General features: G+C 35.2%; 1 protein-coding gene across 5 annotated transcripts in view; it reads right to left on the bottom strand.

Moving 5' to 3' along the window:
* PCDH7 (protocadherin 7) overlaps positions 1 to 21,056 on the bottom strand; it is a 362,273-nt gene that overhangs the window by 290,857 nt on the left and 50,360 nt on the right. Inside the window, exons 2-3 of one of the 5 annotated variants that reach the window (XM_027642839.1) lie at positions 18,766 to 18,825; positions 16,724 to 16,809 (exon numbers count right to left, since the gene is read on the bottom strand). The exons of the other annotated variants lie outside the window; for them this stretch is intronic. Of the exons in view, the coding sequence (XP_027498640.1) occupies positions 16,750 to 16,809; positions 18,766 to 18,825 (120 nt within the window). The 3' untranslated portion in view covers positions 16,724 to 16,749. Of the gene's footprint in view, positions 1 to 16,723; positions 16,810 to 18,765; positions 18,826 to 21,056 lie in introns of those variants that run through there. 5 annotated transcript variants of the gene reach the window in all.

Genomic DNA, 21,056 nt, shown 5'->3' with positions numbered 1-21,056 from the left:
AAGTATGTGCACTGTAACGTACTCCCATAACAGCATTAGAGAAAACAAATGTGTATAAAGAAAAGGCCAATGAAATAAATAAAACCCATTTTTTTTTAAAAAGTGGGCTTTTTAAGTTTAGAAAGGCAATTAGGCTTGATCAGAAGGAAAAATGCAAGTAGGCTATTTCACAGAACTATGCAAAAGAACATATTTTCACACCAGCAGGCATGGCTCTGTAGGAAGGATGGGGCAGGTGTTAGAGGAACTGGATGAGAAGCAAAGCAAATGAAGACAGATTAATGTTTGAAAAGCTTTTAAAATATTTGGAATTTGAATGGGAGTCAGTGGAAAAGCACTACCATCAGGCTGCCATTGCCATAGTGGTAATTAATGAATTTTAGTGGTAATTACTTGTGTTTGTGAAATACAGAAAGCTTTTGACAAAGTCAGGACTCATATATCAGTTTTTAAAGACAGTATGGACTGGAAAAGAGGCAAAGAAATCTCAGTCCTAAGGGTATATATGAGAAATAGAACAACAGCTCTGGTGAAAATTTGACTACAATGACAGAATATATGAGGAGTAATTCACCCCAGGGTCAATATACTCTGGTATCATATCAGCACAAATGTTGAATCAGAAGGGATGTAGGACTGTTAAGACCCTCTTGCCAAATATAAACAATTTTTTCTTTGTATATATTCATTACTGCAGGAATAGAAGTCTTTAAGCCTAATGTGAATAAACATATAAGTATCCAGTTCAGACACACATAAAATTAACTTTTTATTAAGATAGCTTTCCTAATTTTGAAAACAAGGAAATTAATTTCTACTGTTATGTAATCATGATGAAGAGGAAAAAGATTAATTGTATCTTCCGTGTTTAATTGCCTGATGAACTTACCCAGGTGTGAGATGAATAGTTTCTTATTTTAATGTGTTGTCTTCGAGGGGCCAGAACTAGTCTAAATAGCAATGCTCTTATTCAGTAGTGTTTTGAACAAGAATAGCAACTGATGAATACCACACGAAAGGCCTCCCTTCACTAGTATAAAATTTATTTAGAACCTACTGATAGAACTTTCAAACTTAGAAAACAAAAATGTAACTTTGAATGTTAATTTTAGGTAAAAAAATAATATTATAGTTCTATTGTAGTGCTGTCAAAATGAAAGGATTTTTTTATTAATTCTACCAATAATATTCCACAGTAGATCCAGAAAATCCAGAAAGACATCTTCAGAAAATCTTGCAAAATCTTCCTTCTTGCTATTCTGGGTGAATGGTCCTCCAGTTCTAGCAGGGATTTCAGTAAAGCTATTGATTTTGTCATGGAAAAGGATAAAATACATGGTAGTGTTGAAGGGTATCAATATAAAATTTCAAAGTAGGTAGAAAGACTAATAGGGAACCAGGTAACGGAGTGAGATGTATTTATCCATAAAGTTGATTATAATAGTTCAAACCAATCTCACACCTCCATATGGGTAAAATAAAATTGTGGTTAATATACTACAAAACAACTGAAATTATACTGTGCTGCTTACAGCATTCTTGGATTAAAGTGATACAGAACTACCTCTTTTCCAGTGTAGCAACAGAGATACTTTAGACTTCTCTAAGCATAACAGAGATGTATTGTGGCAGACTGGTACATCACAAGGACTCTTCATCCTCTGTTTCATTTTGGTTTTGGCCAAATGAGCAGTACTTTACACATCAGTTATATGATCACTTGTGTAATTCTTATATGAGGAGAAGAGTTGGACATCCCAGAAACATGAGGAAGATGTACAAAAAACTTCTCACAGACTAATCAACTTCCTTTCAACCCATTCAGGTTTTAATATTCTGCCCTACTATTTTAACTAACAGTAGGAAGTCAATTACCAGACAAAAAGGGTTTATAACTCCAAACAAACTTAATATATAAACCAATTTAAAATTTTCCCAGTGAAAATAGCAGAGGATATAGGCCAAATAGCTTCCTTCAAAAATTTTCACTTAGATTAGATTAGTAAATCCAAGGAAACCATTCAGGGGTCCTAACAGGAATGTTCTGACAGAATTTCAAGGTTTTATGTGCTAACAGAAGGAAAGATGAAACATTCAGAGAAATGCTTTCAACCTTTCTTTCTGATAAACCCACTGAAGTTTAGTAAAGCTAGAATCTTAACTCCCTGTTGTATATGAATCTTATGGCTTCGCACTCAAGTATCTTGGTGAAAATCTTTTCATTACTCTACCAAAAAATTGACAGTTAAAATCAGAATTTTTCAGCTTTATGTTATTGTGTCTTCATGCAAACATAGACTTCCTATCACACAGATCTTTTATTCTTCTGATTAATGAGGATATCAGGTGATTGGGTAGTTCTGTGACGCAGTGATGTTTTCCTTTGGGGATGGAAAACAGCAGAAATTGTGCACATAAATTCTTCCTCTGATGGTTCAAAATTTAATTATACTAGCTGCAAATAGTCCCTACAGCCTGTCAGAGATTCAGAAAACTGTCTCCTCCAGAGTCTTGCTCTTTCACACTTGACCATTAAGCAATTTCCCACTTTCTGCACACCCATGAGGGATATTCTACTCTATGTTCTTGAAATACTGAATGAGATTAACACAGCCACGAGACACATATATGCTATTCACTCTGTAGTAGTAATGTTTTTCTTGCTCTGACCTGAGGAAAGTGTAAGGACAGGAGGTATGAATAATTTTTCTCAATAACTTCTGTACTCGTTTACCTTTTGTCATACCCAAATTAGTCCTGGGGCTCTGGCTAGGACTGGCAAACATCAGCTGCAGATGGCAATTTCTCTTTCAAAAACATTATTCTGTTATAACTGAGCAAAATATACACTCAAAGCTCATATCATCCTTAGGTGACAAATCAAAGGCAAACCTACAAGAGGTCAAAAGCACAGTTAGTGAGCATCATCTCATGTGGTTGATGCCACATTACTCTCCGCAAAGGGATTTGGTGGATGAGGGAAGAAATTTGAGGTACGTACACTGAATATGATTTCCTATGGATTTCAGAAACCATAGTCTGCTGACTAGCCCACAACAGCTGTGCATACTTCTCTCTCTGAAAACGGGTTAACTCTGCAAAGATCAGCATTAACTCCCACACACATTTCTGCTGGAAATCTATCAGGTTGCTAGGGTAGCATGCTGTGCATAAAGGCTGCTCCCTGGCTGTGTACCCTCCCCACAGGCAAACGAAGCCCTAATTATGAGGTATATATACAGAAGAGTTTCTGTGGGCTAAAGAGAAGCGTCAACTACTTCCTTTGCTCCATGAGTTACAGAGTCTTTGAAGCCTTTTTCTGCTCCTTTGTTTATGCTTGCATCACCATATGGGAGCTGTTTCAAACTTTACTTTCATTCTTCTGACCAAAAATAATACCTAATTTCTTACTGTCAGTCATTAATTTAATTTTAAAATTCAGAGTAAACAAATCCTGAACAGCAATCAATAAACTAAAAACTGAGAGGGGAGGATATTTCGCTGTGACAGCAGGACTGCACTTGCCCCATTTCATCACCAGTTTAGATGTTAATGAGACTTTTTTTCTTTTGCAAAGTCATTTAAATACCATACAAGGAAAATACCTCTTATTTTTTGTGACATTATACACATTTATTTATTTATCCATTTATTTCTTTGCCTCATGATGGATGTTTCACTTCATTCCTGCTGTACCTATTTTAAGACTTCTTTGCCTCCAACATCCCAAAAAACTTCTTATTTCTTCAAGTCCAGAAACAAGTGGATAAAGATGAGCATAAGGATGACTTAAGCATCCTTACAAGCTAGCTAGTATGCCTGCAGTTAAATACAAAGAAAAGGTGGCAGAACTGTCTACTCCTGGCTGTCAAGAGCTTACATGCTATTTCCATAGTTTTCCTTGCTGGTCCATAATGAAAGTGATGAGACTGAAATCCTTCTGCTCTTCATGAGTACATAAATCTAATTGTCAAATACTTTGAGAGTCTATATATGCCAACACAGACAATATCCTGAATTTCTTAAGCATCCAACTAAACCATGCACCTTTTAGAATATTAAAGTTAAGAAACAGAATAGAACAATCCTGGCACTGAGAAAAAAACACAGGTGAATTTCTTAAACAACAGAGAGGCACAAAAGAATTACCTTTTGATTTACAGTATAAATCCTTTCCAAATCCATACAGATTAAAAATGCTAGTTGTTATATTTGTTTTATAGCTTAGAATCTTTGTTTTCTTTATCTTTAAGACGCCCTCAACATACATCCTCACAAGTATAGCTAAATTGAAATAAGAACGTTAGAAAGATTTATAATGTTGCCAGAGCTGTCATATAGGCAATGAACAGGGAATGTTTCATTGTAAGGGCTAAGAAAGTATTCTGTTTACCATTTCTTTTAAAGAACTTCCCCCCCCCCCCCAAAGTACAAATATCAGTGCTTTCAAAACTAAAAGGTAAGTTATACATAACAATTAGAACAGCTACTTTGTCTTCTGGGTGGAAATCACAGACAAACATAACATTGACAGAATTAAGTTTGAAACATTTGCAGATTATGCATCCATGAGTTTTAATTTTCTGCACCTAGTTTATGTAAACCAAGTCCTCCTTAGTTACTTTCTGCTCCTTCCCTATACCCATATCTAAGTTCACACTGATTTTTATCTCCCCAAGCATCTCTCTAAATAAAGAAATTGCTTAAAGTTTCTATGTCAGGATAAATGAATTATACCAAAATGTAACAATCTCATAATCATTTTACTTAAGTCTTGTTGTTTCTTCCCAGCACCTTAATTAAAAGCACAACAAAACTGTTCTGCAAAGTGCAGCACCAACAGCAATCAGCAGCAGTCAATGAATTCTAGCTTTGCGCTCACTTTAGGACATTTATTATCTTAGATTTTTGATTTAACACATATTAAAAATGGTGTTATATAAAAATGAACAAAATGAAACTGTACCAAGTTTCTGGAGTGACATAAAAAACTCACTTTTTCTAACCTCATCTTTCATGCTTAGTTTTAAGTCTTCATTTTGTTGTGATTGGGGGTTTTTTGCCAGAGAAGAGGGTCTTTCCAGCTTCTTCTCTCAAACATGGAGGTAAACGGCATATTTATGTAAAGGATTTCATTTTTTATTTCAAATCAGCTAAATTTCTTTCAGCATCCTCCACTTAAGATGTATTATTATTATTATTTTGTGCTGAATTCAAGCCTGACAATTGGCTGAACAGCAGAGCTCAGAGGGTCATGATCAGTGTAGTAGAATCCAGTTGGAGGCCCATAATAAGTGGTGTTCTCCAGGGATCAATATTGGCTCTAGTCTTATTCAACTTGTTCACCAAGGACCTGGACAAAAGGACAGAGTGCACCCTAAGCAAGTTTGCTGATGATACAAAATGGCAGGGAGTGGTTGATACACTTAAACACTGTGCTGCTGTTCCGCAGGACCTGGATAGGCTGAGAAATCAGGCGGAGAGAAACCTAAAGAAATTCAACAAAGGCAAGTACAGAGTACTGCACCTGAGGAGGAATAACCCCAGATACCAGTACAGGATGGTGGCTGACCTACTAGAGAGCAGCTTTGTAGAGAAGGACCTAGGAGTCTTGGTGGATGACCAGTTGACTGCAAGCCAGCAGTGTGACCTTGTGGCCAGGAGGGCCAATGGTACCATAGGGTGCATTAGGAAGAGCATTGCCAGTAGGTCAAGGGAAGTGATCTTCCCCTTCTACTCAGCTCTAGTGAGGTCATATCATCTGGAGCATCTCTCTTATGAGGAAGGAGTGTAGAAGCTGGGCCTGTTTAGTCTACAAGAGAGAAGACTGAGAGGGGACCTCATCAATATATAAATGTATCTCAAAAGCAAGTGTCAAGAGGATGGTGATAGACTTTATTCAGTGGTGCCCAGTGACAGGATGAAGAGCAATTGCCATTGAAGATGGCTGAGCATTAGAACAGGCTGCCCAGCGTGGTTGTGGAGTCTCCCTCAGTAGAAACATTCAAAATACACCTGTACACATTCCTGTGTTAGCTGCTCTAGGTGGTCTTAGAGGTCCCTTCCAACCCTAACTATTCTGTGATTCTGTGATTCTGTAATTGGAAGCTATTTACAAGAAGAAAAAAATTATCTCTTTTAGAGAACTATGTGTTGGGCTTTGTTCATTATTTGTATTTTTCTCCACCTATCTTCCTCTGGCATTACAGTGAGCAGCCCTGTTTCAAGATATCAGCTGTCTCATCCATCTTCTTTGTATTCCTTCATTGTAGTGTTCTCTACATATATAAAGGCAAAAATCTGAAATAGAAAAATCCCAAACTGTCTCTAATAGGTGAGCTTAGTGAATGAAGAATAAACTCTAGGGGGACAACACAGGGAGAAACAAACTACTGCTTTTTACATTTTCTTTCACATAAAACCAAATAGAAGCTAGTTTGCCCTGGGCATTTTTCTTTAGACATTGTGTAGAATACATATTCGTGTCCATTTATATTCATCAGACCTAAATCTGGAAACTGCTATCATACCGACAAAGAACCAGAGACAGAATCTAACTCCTGTGTTGCTGCTGTGTATGATAATGCGATCTCCATGGCTGGAAATCTTCTTGATGCCCTTGTACAGTGTGAAGATGGTATCAATCTGCCTGAGTGAGATTAGCAACATCCATTCAGTTTCCTACTCAGACATGAGAGGGAATGAACTAAAAGGCTAGAAAATACCACTGCCCTCAAAGAACAGATACCTCTTTTGAAATACTTCCTGGTGTATAATAGTATGCTCCTCAAATTTATATATAAAACCATTAAAAATCTTTATCCATTAATCATCACAGAATAAACCAACTGAAGTAGAGCACATAATTAGAATGAATTGCGTTGCCTGCTTGCAGGAAAAGTTCTGAGACATCCACTGAGGCTCCAGAGGAGGCCTTTTTCACCATTTTAGGGACTTTATGTAAGCTGTTTTGTCAAAACATCATTTGTTCAACATTCCATAAATTTTGCAAGTTGAAGTGAAACAAATGGTGCATAGTTTATGTTTTCTGCCCTTCTGTTCAGCAAGAAAGCAGGTTCTTCCTAAAAATTTTAAGCATGGACACTGCTAGACTTCAAAGCAAGTTGTTGGACCACCCAACAATCAAAGTCATACTAGAAAATATTACAAAGATGACACAGTTCTGAAAAGTAAGTTGGAATATTACAGCCTCATCCAGCATTGCAGCTTGTCAGTCACTGACACATGCATGAGAAGTCCGAATGATAGCACAGAGGCTGTTCTCACGAGCGTATTTCACATTAATAAAATTCACTGGATATAGGCAAGGAAAAAAAAATCAACCAACCAAACAAAAAAAACAAACCCCAAACACTTTCCTAATGGTTTCTTACACTAACTCCCCTTAAGTGTGACAGAAAGCTCAGCTTTTCCATATCTGCCTCAGATTTTAGATTAGTCTTTGTGTTCCTTGGGTTTGTCAGCAGTCTCTTCTCAGCATTTTGACTGAAGTTTATGATTTCCTCTAACGGACTTTACATGTATAGTTACTACAATGGTATATATATGAACAGAACTTCAAAGTAAATGACTGAATATTAAATAAATCAAAAGCACAGTTTCAAAACACTTAAGGTGGAAAAGTACTGCATTTATAAAACTGTCAAATTCGTTATTCAATGTTTTTACTTTCCTAATCCTGATCCCAAACTCTGTAAAGGCACTAGTCCAAAGGTAGAACATTACAAACTGCTTTGTTTTTCCTGCAAGACATTAGTCAGGGATAGGTTAAGCTACACAGGACTATGTCTTTCTTTTCCACAGTCAGGTAGTCAGAAATGACAGAGAAATAGGGAACTTAAACTCAGGGACATTCAAACTTTTCCAGGAAAAATACTTCTTCATGGAGACAGAGGAAAACAAAGGAAAAATTGCTATCCCAAGAAGCAAGGTATGTAAAAAACACACAGGTTAAACCTAAAGAACTGAATTTTAAGTGAGAAGAAACCTTTTGCCAAGTGAATTATTACATTTCATGGCAATAATTAAAATAACATAGCATGCAATAAAATAATTATAAACATGGTGAGAGGGGGAAAAAAAAAGATTAAAAAGTTTATAGTTATATAGCCCAAAAAGTTGAACCAAGTAGGGATGAATATAAAAGCAGGTTCAAAAATACGTGATGAAGAATGCAGCAGTCACAGAAAGATAACTCAGAAGAAAACAAAGAAAAAAAGAATAGAATTTTTTTTAAAAGGGTATCAGAATTCTGAATAAAAATTCTGATTCCAATGAGGATTTTTGTACATTATTTAATTCCTATGATTTATTACTCCCTCAATAGAACTACAGCACTGAAACACTGTAGTTTTTATATTAATAGTAAATGATAAATGCCACCGCAATCAGTAATACCGACTTTCTCTTTCATCGGCTAGTGGTCTGGTGCTGATCAGATGATGAAATCAAGGAGAGTGAACTGTGAAACCAGCTGGAGAAAGCATTTCTAATATGATTTAAAACAATAAAAGAAACAGAGGAGCTTTTTCATTTTTCTTTAGTTCATTTCTATGTGCAACAGTGTGATTTCATTTACGCCTATTAAAAGTGTGCATAAAATCCTTATCTAATCCTTGGACTAACCATCCTCTCTCAAAGGGATACATTACAGCACAGTCCAAATACAGTGGAATGATAAGATCCCGTTTTTCCTTATGTCCTAGCCTGTATTTTTACAACAGGAAATAAACATGGACAAATTATGAGAAATCAATATTTTTACTCCTTTCTACTCCATCAGTCAAAAACCAGTAAAGGGCACCACATCCCTCTGTCTGTGAACTGGGTGAATGAGAGTTTGACAAGACTAAAGGGCCAGCAAAAGAGACACAGACTCCCCCTCATTATGTTTTGCACAATAGTGACTACAGAGAGCTATGAATGCATAGTACTATGAATAATAAAACATCTGTGAATTACATAATGTCACTAACTGCATTCCAAATGGTATGCATATATTAACACACAAACACAGGCTGGTACTTATTTAATACAAAATCAGCAAAAAAATAATAGTGTTTCTCAAAGGCCCTGGAAGTCCATTATGCTCTCCAAATCTCACATATTACTCTAAGGAATGTGATGCTATTGTTACACCACAACAAACAACAGTCACAGCAACAGCTTATAGTAACAGGTAACAATATCTTTGGGAAATCCACCAACCTGAATAAAACAGTTTAAGGAAATGTAATTTCTTCTTTTATTGTAAACTGCCTGGAGTCAACGTGGAAAAAAATAAATATGAGGAACTTTTATGTATATTATGACTCAGTATTTTCACAACACTTCATCTTGCCATTGAAATGCAGAAGCAAGCTACTCTCTGACACCCTCTGACAATCAGAAAAGTGCTCCCTTGTATCACTGTAGACTGCATACAGCTTGATTGGAACCCTGTGTTTTAGAAGTGCCCCACCACCGCTCTGGTGATAAATCATTTTAGGATTGCATGCTTGCTGTTAGCTTTAATGAATGACATGCTGCTTTTTCATTGCTGAATCAAGACTTCTTTTTAAGCAGCTGTAGTAGTCTCTTGACAGTGTAATACAGATATGGATCCGTAATTATAAAGGGAAGTCAACATTATGATTTCTCTACTGCATATTCTTCTTAATGACTAGTTCAGAAAAAGGAACATAGGACTATTGTTTCAAACACAAGTCTGAAATCCCTAGAGGTTTAAATTAATATTACATTAAAAAAATCACCATTTTTCTGCCTCTGTGAAACCTACTCTTTCAATTAGTAGAAACACATCACTTAGTAAAAATACAAAGTAGTTTATTATTCTATTACAGGTTGATACCATTACTTAGAAAACTCTTTAATAAGAAGTAGCACACTGTTTATCCTCATCTAGGCATGCTTAACATCAGACAATTTGACAATTTACCACACTGAGACCTGATTCAAACCCTACTGAAGTCACTGACACACATTTCCCTTTTACTTTCTTGAGTCAGAAGGCTTTTAAAAGTCAAATGCTGTTCACTCTCTTACTCCAGCATGCAGCATTCCAAGCTCATCTCACAACTGCCTCCTCTGATGTTATGACCTCCAAGACAGTGTAGGAGAGGTTTATCCCATATAAGAACGGAGGCTCTAGGATTTATGAAATCAACAGATGGCCTCAGGGTAAGTGTATTTAAAGGAGATTTTAATTTTTAATGAAAATAATTTGGGATTGGGTATGTAACCAAAACTTAGGTATGTATTTGATATTATCCCAGAAATAATTCAAGATAGATCATCCAGGTTACCATATGGACTGTATTCCATTCCTCCTATTATAAGTAGATTACAGAAGGGTTAAAGCTACTTATGATTTTTCAAGCTTACTGGTATTAATTTGAATAAGATAACAAATGAGGGAAGAATGATTGGCAGCCATTCCAGCTACACAAAGTACAAATCCCTTCAGCAGAATTTCAATAGATTGTAGAACTGAGTATCAAAAGATCTAGTGATAATTTGATCTTCTATTTTTTGATACGGTAGTACTTCTTCAGGTAACATTATTCACTATATTTTTACCTTAAAAAAAAAAAAAAAAAAAAAGGAAAGATTTGCCAGAAGTATTATAAAAATTTGAATATGTACACTGAGGTATTAGATATGTGCAACATAAAGTCTGTTGATATGCAAAAACCATGAAGTGCACACAGTGAGTTACAAACTCTGTATCAGGTTCCAGCCATTGATATCCATGTCTGGGGACAAGAATTCCAATTGTCTTTTCTTTCCTGGTTATAGCATGTAGGGAAGCAGCTGATGCAGCTGTACAGGACCTGAGAGACAGATCCACAAGCCATAGAGATGATGTCCAGATCTTCCCACATGATGCCTGACTGAATTCACAGGTTATTGCAAGATGTGATAATCTGTATATCTGTCTGGTAGTGACACTTAAGGGTCACATTTTCTTAAAGAGTTAATCACTGGAGTAAGTAATAGTGAGCATTTTTGAAAATTCAACCCTATTTCCTATATACTCTGTAATAGTTATTATAAGTCGCTCCAGGTGCAGTTCAACATGGCCAGAATAAAAGAAATTCAGCACAATCAGTAAATAGTGCACTGTAAGAGAAAAATTTTAGCATAGTTACAATAAATTATACAAAAACTGAAATTGTTATGTTTTAAAGAACAATTCTCTGCCTTTTTTTTCATCATATTAATAGGGGGAAAAAATCAGTATTCTGAAAATGGCAAAGCTGAAATGATTATGCCAGACCTCAAGATTCTAATTTTTTAACTTCAACATATAAAAGTTGTGCAGATGAAGAGTGGTCCTAAACTTTGTATTAAGACATCAATCAGCAAATTCCCATTGACACTCACAAATCATGAATATTATTTACTTAAGCGATCCTTATGTCCTGTAATGTAAGCTGTCTTATACATATTTGATACACCAGGCAGTCAAGGTACAGAAATCTAAGGTGATTTCTTTTACCCCAGGATAGCAGGACAGTGTTATCAGCAAGAAGGCAATGCAAGATTCCCAATTCCCACTCCCAGTTCTATGTAGTAATCAGATTATTCATTTGAAATTAATGTACCTCATGGCATAAATGCCTTTACTCAAGTAGGCAATAAGATAGAAATACATCCTATTGTATGCATGTTTTATATATAAGTAGAAATCTAAAAAAAGAATTATCAAGGGGGTTCTAGAAAGTTAATGGACTAAGTGGCAGTTCAAAAATGTTCTAAGACTTGCTATGGATCATCTTCTATCAACACTTACAGTAATGACTTCTGTAAAGCAGAGGTTCTGACATTACTGTCTGACATCCCATAGTTGTAAACCCTATTTTTGAAACCCTTTTTTACTTTGAAATGTATTGCAATAAGTCACAAATTCAAAGGCACTACAAACAAATTAGTATAAAAATTACCCTAACAACATGCATGAAACCAGTATGTATTTGTCAAAAATTATCCTATTCAAAATAACTTTTTGAGTAAAATCAAAATCCGTCTGGTGCTGCTCACTGACAGTTCTAATTTCAGTGAGAATGATACAAAGCAAAGTGCAGAAGGCTGCATGGAAGTGCTCCACAACACAACACAAAATGAAACTGTGTTATATTTAAAATCTAATGCTATATTTGGAAATTAAAGTTACTTTTCAAATGAGAGGTTAAAAATTAAAATACATTTTATTAGTATTGCACTTATTCTTTAATATTAATGCCAGAAATTTACACCATCAACATTAGAAAAATAAAGGAAAAGTAGAGACTGCTCAAAGAGTTTTTATTGGTTTTAACTCCCTGCATACACTTCAAGTTCTTTGGGAACGTTCTGATGTCTGCATCTGATACAGGCGCAAGCTTTGTTCAAGAGCTATGGTCAGATTCACCAAAATATTCAAACTGATCATCCATGAAAGATAAAAACTGAACAGGTAACCAACAATTATCAACTCCTTACCACCGCAAGCAGACCAACTTCACATACTTTTAGGAACCTGAAACACAAGGTGAGCATGGTATAATGTCATGACATGACATGAATTTTAAATATACATGTAACTGTACTATTTCCATCCTCTTGTCACCATCCTCTTTGCACTATAAACTCCAGTACACATAGGAAACACCTGACTAATTGCACCAGGAAGTCTACCCTTTTTATTCCACAACACTGCCTATAGCTGCTTCATTCAGGCTCCCTGGAGCTTTAATTCACAACTTTCTAATGCCCTCCACAGGGAGTATTTCAAAATGAGGGATGGAAGCAGGATGAAGGCAAACAAGAAAAACACTGAGTCTCCCACAGCTTGTCTAGTTTTCTCTTTATAATGTAAGCTTCTCAGGCCAAAGCTCATGTATCACTGTGTCACTGCCAGCCCTGAGTACATAATCAATGGTTTCACAATACTATTGAATTAGTTGCTTCCATACTGTCTTTTCTCCAATTTGTTGAGAGTCTTTACCCACTAAAAATGTCAATATATTCACACTTCATAGTCATGAAATGCTTGTAAAAAAACAGATAGGCTGTATTCAAAATCAACATAAAATATTAAGTTCCATTTACTTGCCTACCATGATATTTTAGGGAAATAAGGGTAACTTTTAAAATATTTCTTTTTCTTAAGTGCAGTATGATTAAATCTAAAGCATTCTTTGATGAAACTGCACTGTAGTATATATACAGAACTGTCCCATATACATAATGATGAAAATTAAAATCTGTTTAAAAAAAATTGGCCAGGAGGCAGTTTATAGACGTTAAGCAAAAAAGGATTTGCTCTGAAAAACAGTTCTGCCAACTTCAATAAAACAGAAGACATTGAAATACTTCTACTATATCATACAACTCTTTACAGACATTTCTATGGATCTCACCACCATACCTTGAAAACAGTTCACAAAACATAATGGATCAAACAATTTTCTCTGATTGAGATAATGAAAATGATTATCTCTTTTCACAGGTGTAGTCCCCAAAAAGTGAGTGCCAGTGGCAGACCTAGGAATGAAGACTGAATCTCCTGGTTTCTAGCCCTTCAGTAGCTAATACAAACCTGGTTTTCTGCCCCATGACAGAATCGTATTGTAAGGTTAGTAAAAAAATACACAAACGGTCTTCTACCATTAGATGTATGCCAAAGTAAATCAAGTGAGATGAGATATTTCTACCAAAACGTGTTTCAGATTAACTGACATTAAAGTTAAATTCAGACATGTTTGGAACTTGAACGCATTTAAAATTCTTCTGAGATCAAGTCTCTCTGTAGATTCGGGGAGAGAGACACCAAAAAGGTTTCATCCCAAACACTGGAAAACCAGCTTAGGCTGAATGAAAGGCTGCCCACTTCTCATAAAATCTCTCAATTCTGACACTGTGCAGCTAGCTTAGGTGAGGTGCTAAACTTTTCAATAATCATAATTCACCTGTTAAAATCATGCATGTATAAATGGTTACGTGCTAACTTCCTTCTTAAAGGTGAAAGCTGAGACTGGGGCAACTTAAGGTAGAGCTATCTTTACTCCCTCTATACTTCTACCATTCTCTGAATACAGGGGTGAATAACACAAGTAAATCATCATTCTTCTAGCAGAAAAAAGGAAAAGCAGGTGGACATTTATGATATAGAAATATGCCCACACAACTTACTAAGTCCATAAGCCACTCTTTCACTCATATTTTCTAAAATAAAATTGCTCTGGACAATACTCAAGAAGTGATACCTTTTATCTAGAAAGAACAATTGTCTGTGTGCAGCTTCACAGTTTAGAGAAAGGTTATTTTTTTTTTTTAAAGCAAATTGAAAATCTTGCTACTTTCCTGAATAGGAACTCTGCAAAATATAACATAAACAAATAATTAAGCTTGATAAGATAGACCACAGAGCATAATCAGGTTTACTGAAGTCCTTCAGAACATTTTTCTGTTATATTTGTCAAAGATAATATATAAATAAATATACTATTAATATGCATAAATAATAAAGGACATAATCTTTTTTTAAAATTTGCCTGGTTGGCACTTACTATTCAAAATCCTGTTATTGGGCTAAACTGAGACTGTTTAAATGTGAAAAATAAACTGATTTGGAAGAAAATTAATTTAAACCTAACTTTGGAAATGCCTTTCTTGAATTCCACCACTAAAGACTACTGAGGACTCTGTAGTAACACTAGGGAACATAACAAACCTTTCTTTTTTTTTTTCTATCATTAGAAAGGGTAACAAACTTTTTCCTGTGATAGATAGCTATGATGCCCTTTCTAGGAACTAAAGATCAAAGGAAAACTCATTGCTGAAATAGTGAAGAACAGTAATTTGATTGTGGTTTCTTGATATTTCAGGAACACATTCTAATGAAAACAAATGGTTTAATTTTAAACAATGAAACTGTAGGCATGCTTATGGTGTTAGAAAGGATTATTTAAGGCATTCTTCACATATTGCACTATTAATGTAGATTCTTGTAAAATATTGAGAACAGTATAGAAAATAGAACAGTATTTCACATAATTGTAGTTTTCCCGAAGTGTAATGTCAAAAGTCAAATATAATGTCTGCAAGCACAATAGTTTAATTTTTCCTCAATGAAGAGGAAGATAATACTGAATTTGTAAGAATGCATAATTAAGTATATATTGGAAATTTAAATGTCATCAGTGCATTTGAGAGTACAAAGGCAGCCTTTACTAGTTCAGCAAAATTCAATCAATTGAATGACTCTCAAACAGTAAAATATGTAATGGGTTAAAGCATGGATTGTCACACCAGACTTTTTAAATGATAAGTGGGCAAAACCAAGCCTCTGTGCTTATGGGTCTAAATAAATCTTGCAGGAAGAGCAGGGACAGAGGTTTTTTAAAAGCCTGAGAAACATCAAGTGAAGATTCTAAATGGTTTATGAACCTTTGCAAAAACTGTTTATTTAAATTAAATTTTATTGTTCACCCTGAGACTAAAATGTAGTCTGAGCAGTGGAAGTTTGCTTGATTTAATCCTTTAGTCTAGGTTTGACAGATAGGTTAAGAAGTTGAGTACTACTGAGAAGACCATATTTACTTCTCCATCTATATATAAAATTGTAGTTCCCATCACTGAGAATGCTTCTGCAAACTGCAACAGTACACAGTCCCCAGAAGTAGAACCATTAAGAGAAAAGAGATCTTGTGCCACACAGCTCCATTTTCCACTGGTTTCCAGCTGACATAATATTCCTACCAATAATTCACCTAACTTGTGTCTAACTAACTTAAAAAATTGTGTATCACAATTTGCCTGATAGTTTTCTACTGACGTATATTGTTCTTTAGTGGTTATGTAAAAAACAAATTATACTAAATACACTAAACAAAATTATACTAAAAGAAGGGTGGTCTTTACTCATACAAGAAATCTCTGGGTTTATGTGGCCCGTTCATATTAGTAAGCAAGTCAGATTTGGCTTTAAAAGCTCAAACTTATGCTTGTAGATGGCAGGAAAATGAGAGACATATGGATGCACTTTTTTTTACTCATCCATGCAGGACAATGGCAAACAGAAAGTAGAATGTCATTTGTCACAAATACCTTTCACTCCCTTGTTCTAACTTAAAAAAAGATAGTACCCAACAATGAAGCAGCCGTAGGAGACAAAGAGGAAATAGTTCAAAAAAGCTATATTACCACTTGTAATTCTGAAGCTTCCAGTGTCTTGCAAGTTGATGCCATAGAAGAAAAAACTCTTCATTTGGTCTCCCACTGTTTTGCTGCCCTTTCCCCACTGGTGTTGTAGCAGGAGGCAATATAAAAGTGCTTTTATTCCATACAAATTGCTTGTCTGCTAAACTCTCTGAAATCTGAAAATTACAGTAGTTGCACAAAATTTTTTTAAGGATCCTCTTTTCGTAATTGCTTCTGACCAGAAAATTAAATACGGAAGAATGCATTTGCAATGAACACAGTAGACACAATTTTGATTTCATTCCCGGTTGAAGAAGAATTTTATTGAAATACAGAGTGGCTGTATTTGAGATAAGAACTTGACCAGAGGTCCTTAAAATTTCCTTTACATGTTCCAGGTTAAACTTTTCTCTAACTAAGATTATATTCAGAAAAAGGCTGACAATTTCACTAATATATTTATATACCTAACACGTTTATTTCTGCAAAATGTTAAATGTTAAATATTTTGGTGGGGTTTTTTTTCTTCTCATCTTCTTCTCATCAACTACTATGAAAGACAGTCAATGGACCGCAGGTATTGCATATGCTCTTTCTAAGCATCTATTGAATTATAGAAAAGGGCTAGAACATGTAAAAGAAATAATCTGTATGCTGAGTTTTTTGACAAAACTGTTGGTATCAATATTTGTATGTTCTCTGATACTCTGAAATAATGCATTCCAAAAGAGAACAGTGTTTTCTTGATCTTTTGCGTTTTTTCCTTCTCATTCCTGTATTCTTGTCTTTAATTTTCTTTCTCTCTGTATTTTTATTAATTTCTATAGTTTTCTTTTATGCAGAATCACTGAAGTTTTCAATGTGTTCTCCTTTCAATGAGTTCCAGATTAGCAATCAAGGTTAAATAAACAACCTACACGTAGAAAACCTGAATCAATTCAAAAATGAAAGAATTGATTTTTTTATTTTAATTTTGCTCATTGATTTTGTTCACAGGAAACAAAATCAATATAGTAGCAGCATACTGACTTTGAAGTTTGATAATATATCTCAGTACAATAAAGAGGTCAAAGCCCCTACTATACCATAAATTCCTCTGCTTGGAACTAATTACTGCAAGTGGAAAAAAGTGGCAGACTATCAGTTTTGAAGGGATAAACACAAAGAGTAAGTTAATTCAGACATAAATGCATAATAATCAGGAGAGAAAAAGTATTTTTCAGCATTGTTGTTCATACAGTTGAAAAGCCATATTATGAAGGCAAGTGATAATATACAGTCTTTTTACAAATATAATGTAGTTTCCTCACATGATTATACCAGATTTACATCATAAACTTGAATGTGTTGAAGTTATGCTTTATTCATAAGAAAACAAACTTATTGAAAAATTATTAATACTTCAAATATCCTCTTTTGTAGCTCCTTATGATGAAGGATATAAATAAATTATTTCAAAGAAAACATTCAGACTTTCTCTAAATCATAAGTTGATATGCTGTATAGTGTAATATCCAAATACAGATATAAAATTAATATAAAAATTGGGATATGCATATATAAAATTGTACTTAGCACTTTAGTCTTTGTTTTGGTATGATGTATATAGCTTAATAGTGACTGCAGAGTCAGAGGTTTTCCCTGTGTGTGGTTTTGATATTGGCAATTGTACAATCCTTGATACGATTATTCTAGTCTGGAGTGCTTCAGCCAAGTGAATTCAGATCTTTAGCAACCCAACATTATATATGTATGCACATGAGTTACTATTGATTTCCTTATTTGCTGGTAGAGGTATTTAGCATGTTTTGGTTTCTTTGTATCTGCCTCAGCTTCCTTGCAGAGCCATTTCTCTCAGTAAAATCTGAAGGACCCAACATTGCTTGTCCTAAATCCTCTCCCACTCTCTGTCTCATGTCCCCAAGTAGGACAAAGATTTTCAAATACTAAGAATATATCTGAATTTCCGAATTTCGGTCCTCAAGCACAACATTTTTTCTTTATCAAACACATCATCAGGGTTGGTTTTCGTTTTTTTTTCAGCAAACCCCAAATACTTTATTGACTCAAATACTGAGAATTTAACCTTGTTCACACTCATCTCCCAGTTACTAATTCAACCAATCATCTAATCAAATTTCAGTCCTTTCAAAGGTGAAACAAAGAAGAAACGGTGAGTTTTTCATTCTATTCATTCTCCTAAATTAGACGGTATTTGATCCTGTTCCTCCACGTACAATCATTTCTGCTTACCAAACCTTTCTCACACACCATTTTTCCTGGTTTGGATTCTTGACTCCATTTAATATCTCTCCAAATGCATCCAAAATGTAATCTGTGTCTCTTGTTTTAGGGGTTTTTTTAACATGATTTATCATGCTTTTTAATTCTATTTTTTTCTAATAGCTTTGCTTTCAAGATGCACTTAGTTCTGCAGTAACCCTGCCGCCTGGGAATCAATTTCTTAACAAAAGAGTAAAAGAGTTCATGTAATTTGTGATCCAACATCCCTTAGAGTTGGAGTTTCATTTCATAAATAATTCACTTACGAGCACATACATTCATTTTACATGATTTCTCAGTGTGGCCAGGGTGCTGTGTAGTCTGCATTGTATCCACCTACAAAAATACAAAAATATATGTTTGCTAACCGACATGTGAGTAGAGTTTGGGTAACCTAATCCTCTGTCATAGATCTTGTTAGCGAGCAAAAAGATTCCTCTTCTCTGCCTTGGGTCCAAACATACTCCATAAAATAACTATTTGGCAGCAAAGACAGTTAGAATACTGTTACCTATTGCCTAAGAAAAAGAAGAATTTAAGTGAACTATGCCCAGAAACAGACTGGGTTTAAATCAGAGAGAAATTGTAGTGATTTATAAATTCTTCCTTTTCTTACCTACAGTTACTGTAGACAAAGTAAAAAATAATATATGTCTCAGGTATCAGTGATAAGCATAACTTTTCACCATTAAATGATGAGATAAATAGTGCAGTATGGATAGCTGAAAGAAGCAAAGGATAGAAATTTTATAAGAAAAAAAAGGACCACTCCTCTTTCCCTTGAACCACCTCACCCACCACCAAATAAAAGGGAGTTAGCAAACGAGATTTGTAGGGCAACAAATAATATACAAGGACAACTCTATGAACATCTATATTCTTCAAAATGTCAGGTATCAACTATTATGCTACAAGGTGGTATGAGATCCTGGATCTGAATCTCACTGAATTATTGCTATCAGTCGGAACCAACTCACTGCATGTGTGTGTGTGTGTGTGTGCACTTGGAAGGGCTGGGCCTGGACCTGCAGGTCCATGGTAAGGGCTGCACACAAGGCCTGTGCTGAGGGCACAGGGCAGAGCTGAAGGCAAGGCCTGCTGCCCGTGCAGAGCACATGGCAGAGCTGAAGGCCTGAAGCTGGGCTGTCAGTCAAGGCAGAGCTGCCTGGCAGCTCATCCACACCACACTCCTGCAGCCTGTGACTGCTACAGCACAACTCACTCTGGCCTGGAAGGCACTGACTGGATATCCTGCGTGGGAGGGAAAACTGAACTCTATAAATACATGAGACTCCATGTGGTCTGTTCTCTTCCTCTCTTCTCCCTCTCCAGCCAGCACCATGTGAATCATCAAATCTTGCCAGTAACTATTCTCCTCTCCTTTCTTGCTTTCCTTCTCTCTTTCTTTATCCCTTTTAATCTGTTTTTTTTTTTTGTTTTACTCTTTTCCTTTTCTTGTGGGTTACTTAAAACCAATGAACTGTGTTTTACTAAAGCTGGTATATGGATTGTTTTAGTAGGTGTTTCCTGTGGAATGGGTCTTTGTGCTGAATGTTTGAGTGAAATGCTTTTTTCTTGTCTGTATTTTACTCCTGTAAAAACCTTTTGCCAAAATATCTTATTTTTCTCACTAAATTAAACAGAATTTCTCTTAGAGTGTGTGACTCTTTCTTCAGATGCTAATTAGAGGTTATAATGAACCAAAAGGCTTTTAAAAAGTCTTAAATAAAAAATGTGACTGCTCTGGGTAGTTTATAGCTTAATATGGAGTGCAACAGGTGGACATAAAGAAAATGGAGAACCAGGGGAGAACCTGCTTCCTTTGAATCAGTTTGATCAAGATGTTTGTGAAGGAAATGAGACACTTAAGAGACTTGCACATCTCCTGACAAACAGTAGAGTTTTCTGTCCAATATATTTTTCAAAAACAGCCCTTAAAATACCACTCAGAAATGAGTCATCCACACAAAAAAATATTATCCCATTATTGTTGGTTACATACATAACATCTTTGGTTGGCATTCATCAGTCTTTTCAGCTTTTCCAGCACTGTTGTATTATTAATAATTTTTATTTATTTTACATCACTTACTACTACATCCTTATTTTAATGAATCATTTCTTCTAATCTATTACACATATGTAAAGTTAAAACAAAATTACACAAATGTAGGATAGCACTGTCAAGCATCTCTATAAAGCAGCTTTTACTCTATGAAAATAATCCATAAAATACTCCCAAGTGTCCTCAAATAAGTAATGTCTGTTCCTCAATCTAAATATGGTCTTCTTACAGGAAACCATATGGGACAAGCAAGCAAAACATTCTGCTCTAGTTGCAGAATACATTTACACCTCAGTAAAATTCGTCATCATCATCAATCCAATAATATACAAATCTTTTTTGTTCAGTTTACACTGTCTTAGCGCAACTAAACAGCAAAAACACTAAATTGGCCTAAACCAGTCAATAACAAAACACCTATCTATCCATCTATCTGTTTTGATCAAGCTATCTCTCTGTTTATCATTTCTGTTCCTTGAGGACCGCAAAGTTGTTAACTTCA

The sequence above is a fragment of the Corapipo altera genome, unplaced genomic scaffold (genome assembly GCF_003945725.1).
Source record: "Corapipo altera isolate COAL_440 unplaced genomic scaffold, ASM394572v1 22, whole genome shotgun sequence".
In the NCBI taxonomy this organism is placed as follows: domain Eukaryota; kingdom Metazoa; phylum Chordata; class Aves; order Passeriformes; family Pipridae; genus Corapipo; species Corapipo altera.
The sequence above is the reverse complement of the archived record's forward strand: the minus strand, read 5'-3'. Positions and strand labels throughout refer to the sequence as shown.